Source organism: Corvus brachyrhynchos, unplaced genomic scaffold (assembly GCF_000691975.1).
Source record: "Corvus brachyrhynchos isolate BGI_N302 unplaced genomic scaffold, ASM69197v1 scaffold18, whole genome shotgun sequence".
NCBI classification, from domain to species: domain Eukaryota; kingdom Metazoa; phylum Chordata; class Aves; order Passeriformes; family Corvidae; genus Corvus; species Corvus brachyrhynchos.
In genome coordinates this window covers 47,585-50,130 of record NW_008246064.1, presented here as the reverse complement: position 1 = coordinate 50,130, position 2,546 = coordinate 47,585, and the positions used below count along the sequence as shown (strand labels likewise).

Here is a 2,546-nt window from a genome sequence, read left to right as displayed (position 1 = left end):
TGTTCCCACCAGGCTTCAGAGCTTCCCTCACGTGTTCAGGGATAAGGAAGGATTCCTTGTACCAGATCTCAAACTCTGCAAAGCAAAGAGAGGCAATTAATGGCTGTAATTAATGACCCAGAAGAGATCGTGGGCTGGTTCTCCCTATGGATCAGGTGGGATCTCAGTGCTCTTAAACCCTCAGACAGCTCAGAACTCCAGGATTTTGAGTTTAAACAATTGGAAAAGTTAATTTAAGGAGGCTGATGGCTGTGCTGAGGTGGCCGGGAGGTGGTGGCCAGCTCCGGGGACAGTGCCCTGGCCATGAGAAGGCACCGCTCCTGCAGCCCCTGGAATCCGTTTGGAACGAGCAGCACGCCTGCGACTCGGATTTCAATCCCACGCACTCAAGCACAGCCGCCTGCCATCCCATAATAGCCAGTGAGAACACGCAGCGGGTGGGAATTACATCCTTATCAATCCCGGGCATTTCCCAGGCACTCCCCTCCCGATCCGGGTGAGTCCTGGATGTCTGAACAAACAGCAAACATCTGGAGCACCCAAAAATGCCAAACCCGGATCCAACGGGAAGCGGTGGCAGAGCTGGGATCGGGCCCTGTTTATCCCTGGGATGATCCGTGCGTTTCTTCCAGCGTGGGATGCTCTGATGGATCCAAGCTGTCCCCTGGCAAACGTTGCCATGTGCACAGCATCCAAATGTTTGGGGCTCTGGAATTCAGACATGGACTGGCTTCCATCAGAGAGGCAAATCCAGGGATACAGCAGGGGTAGTTTGAATCCACAGATTCCAAGGTGGAGCCCACCAGGAATTTGCAGGGATTTCCCCAGCAGAGCTGTGGCCAAGCTCTTTTTCCTGACAAGGCTGCAACACTGGAACCTGGAAATCACACAGGGACAGAGGAGATACTGGGAATCCAGAGCCCAAGCCCTGTCCCACGGCAATTCCTTAACCACCACCTCTATTAAATAAAATCAGGGATGAGATCCAGGGCCAGCAGTGGGAGCACTGTTGGAAAATTCCTTGTGGGAGGCTCTTTCCCCCACGTCGTGGTGTGCCCAGGGAGCAGAGGGACATTGTCTGGGAGACAGGATCTGCAGCAGTTCAGGGTTAGGTCAGAAAACCCCACCTGAGCATGGATAAAATCCAGCCTGGAAGGCAACAGGAAAAAGGACAACAGAGGATGGGAACTTTGGCAAGGGATGGAGGAACAGGGAATGGCTTCCCAGTGCCAGAGGGCAGGGCTGGATGGGAGATTGGGAATTGGGAATTGCTGGCTGGGAGGGTGGGGAGGGGCTGGGCTGGAATTGCCAGAGCAGCTGGGGCTGCCCCTGGATCCCTGGCAGTGCCCAAGGCCAGGCTGGACATTGGGGCTGGGAGCAGCCTGGGACAGTGGGAGGGGATTGGAACTGGATGGACTTTCAGGTCCCTTCCAGCCCAAACCATTCTGGGATTCCAGGGTCTGTGAGTGCTCCAGCCTGGATTTATCCCAGATAACCTGGGGGCTGCTGAGCCCTGGTGCTCCTACCTGAGATGAGCCTTTTCCTGCACTTATCCACGAGCTGCTGGCAGTACTGGATCTCTGCCTTCAGGTCCTGCAGCTCGGCAAAGCCAGCCCTGTGCACCTCCTTCAGCTCCTTCAGCTTCAGGATGAGGGAAAGCTCCTTCTCCTTGATGATCATCTTTCCTTCCTCATCCATGAATTCTCCTGGAGGGGAAGGAAAGGAAGGGAAGGTTCTGGTGAGGGCAGAGAGCAGGGACAGGGCTCTGCAGATGTGACACCCTGATGGAGGGTCTGACGTGGCTTCCAGGGGCAAAATCCCTGGGGTTGTTTAGATGGGATATTGGGAAGGAATTCCTGGCTGTGAAGGTGGGGAGGGGTTGGATTGGATTTTCCAGAGCAGCCGTGGCTGCCCCTGGATGCCTGGAAGTGTCCAAGGCCAGGTTGGATTTGGTTTGGAGCGGCCTGGGCCAGTGGGAGGTGTCCCTGCACATCCAGGGGTGGAATGGGATGATCCTTAAGATCCCTTCCCACCCAAACCATCCTGGAATGTATGACCACCCAAAATTCCCTGAAGCCCAGAGCTCCATCCCTCTGTCCCACGCTGCCTCCTCACCCTCCTGACTCTGCTTCCGCTTCCAAGCCTCCAGAGCCTCCGTGATTCCCTCCATCTGCTGCTTGTTGTGGTTGATCCTGTTGGCCACGGAACAGCTTCTCTTCTTCCTGGAGATGAGGATTCTGTTGTTCTCCCTGAAGATCTGGTGGATCTCCCTTCCAGCCTCCTTCTTAAACAGCTCAAACGCCTCTTCCTTGGATGAAGGGGACCTGAAAGCAGGCGCAGACACAGGAGGTCACTCTGTCCTGCGCCACAGCATGGAATCATGGACTGGCTCAGCTTGGAAAATCCCTCCATGATCATAGAGTCCAACCATCCCCCAGCACTGCCGAGGCCACCCCTGCCCCACGTCCCCAGGTGCCACATCCACAGGGCTGGTAAATCCCTCCAGCAATGGGCATTCCACCCCTGCCCTGGGCAGCTGTGCCAGG

At 55.9% G+C, this 2,546-nt stretch overlaps 1 protein-coding gene across 1 annotated transcript in view; it reads right to left on the bottom strand.

Annotated features, from left to right (window-relative positions):
• The window catches only part of KIF9 (kinesin family member 9), a 19,497-nt gene that overhangs the window by 1,842 nt on the left and 15,109 nt on the right, over window positions 1-2,546 (bottom strand). Inside the window, 4 exon segments of the mRNA XM_017746792.1 lie at window position 1; window positions 4-75; window positions 1,527-1,706; window positions 2,116-2,324. The exon segment at window position 1 is cut by the window's left edge and continues 37 nt beyond it. Of these exon segments, the coding sequence (XP_017602281.1) occupies window position 1; window positions 4-75; window positions 1,527-1,706; window positions 2,116-2,324 (462 nt within the window).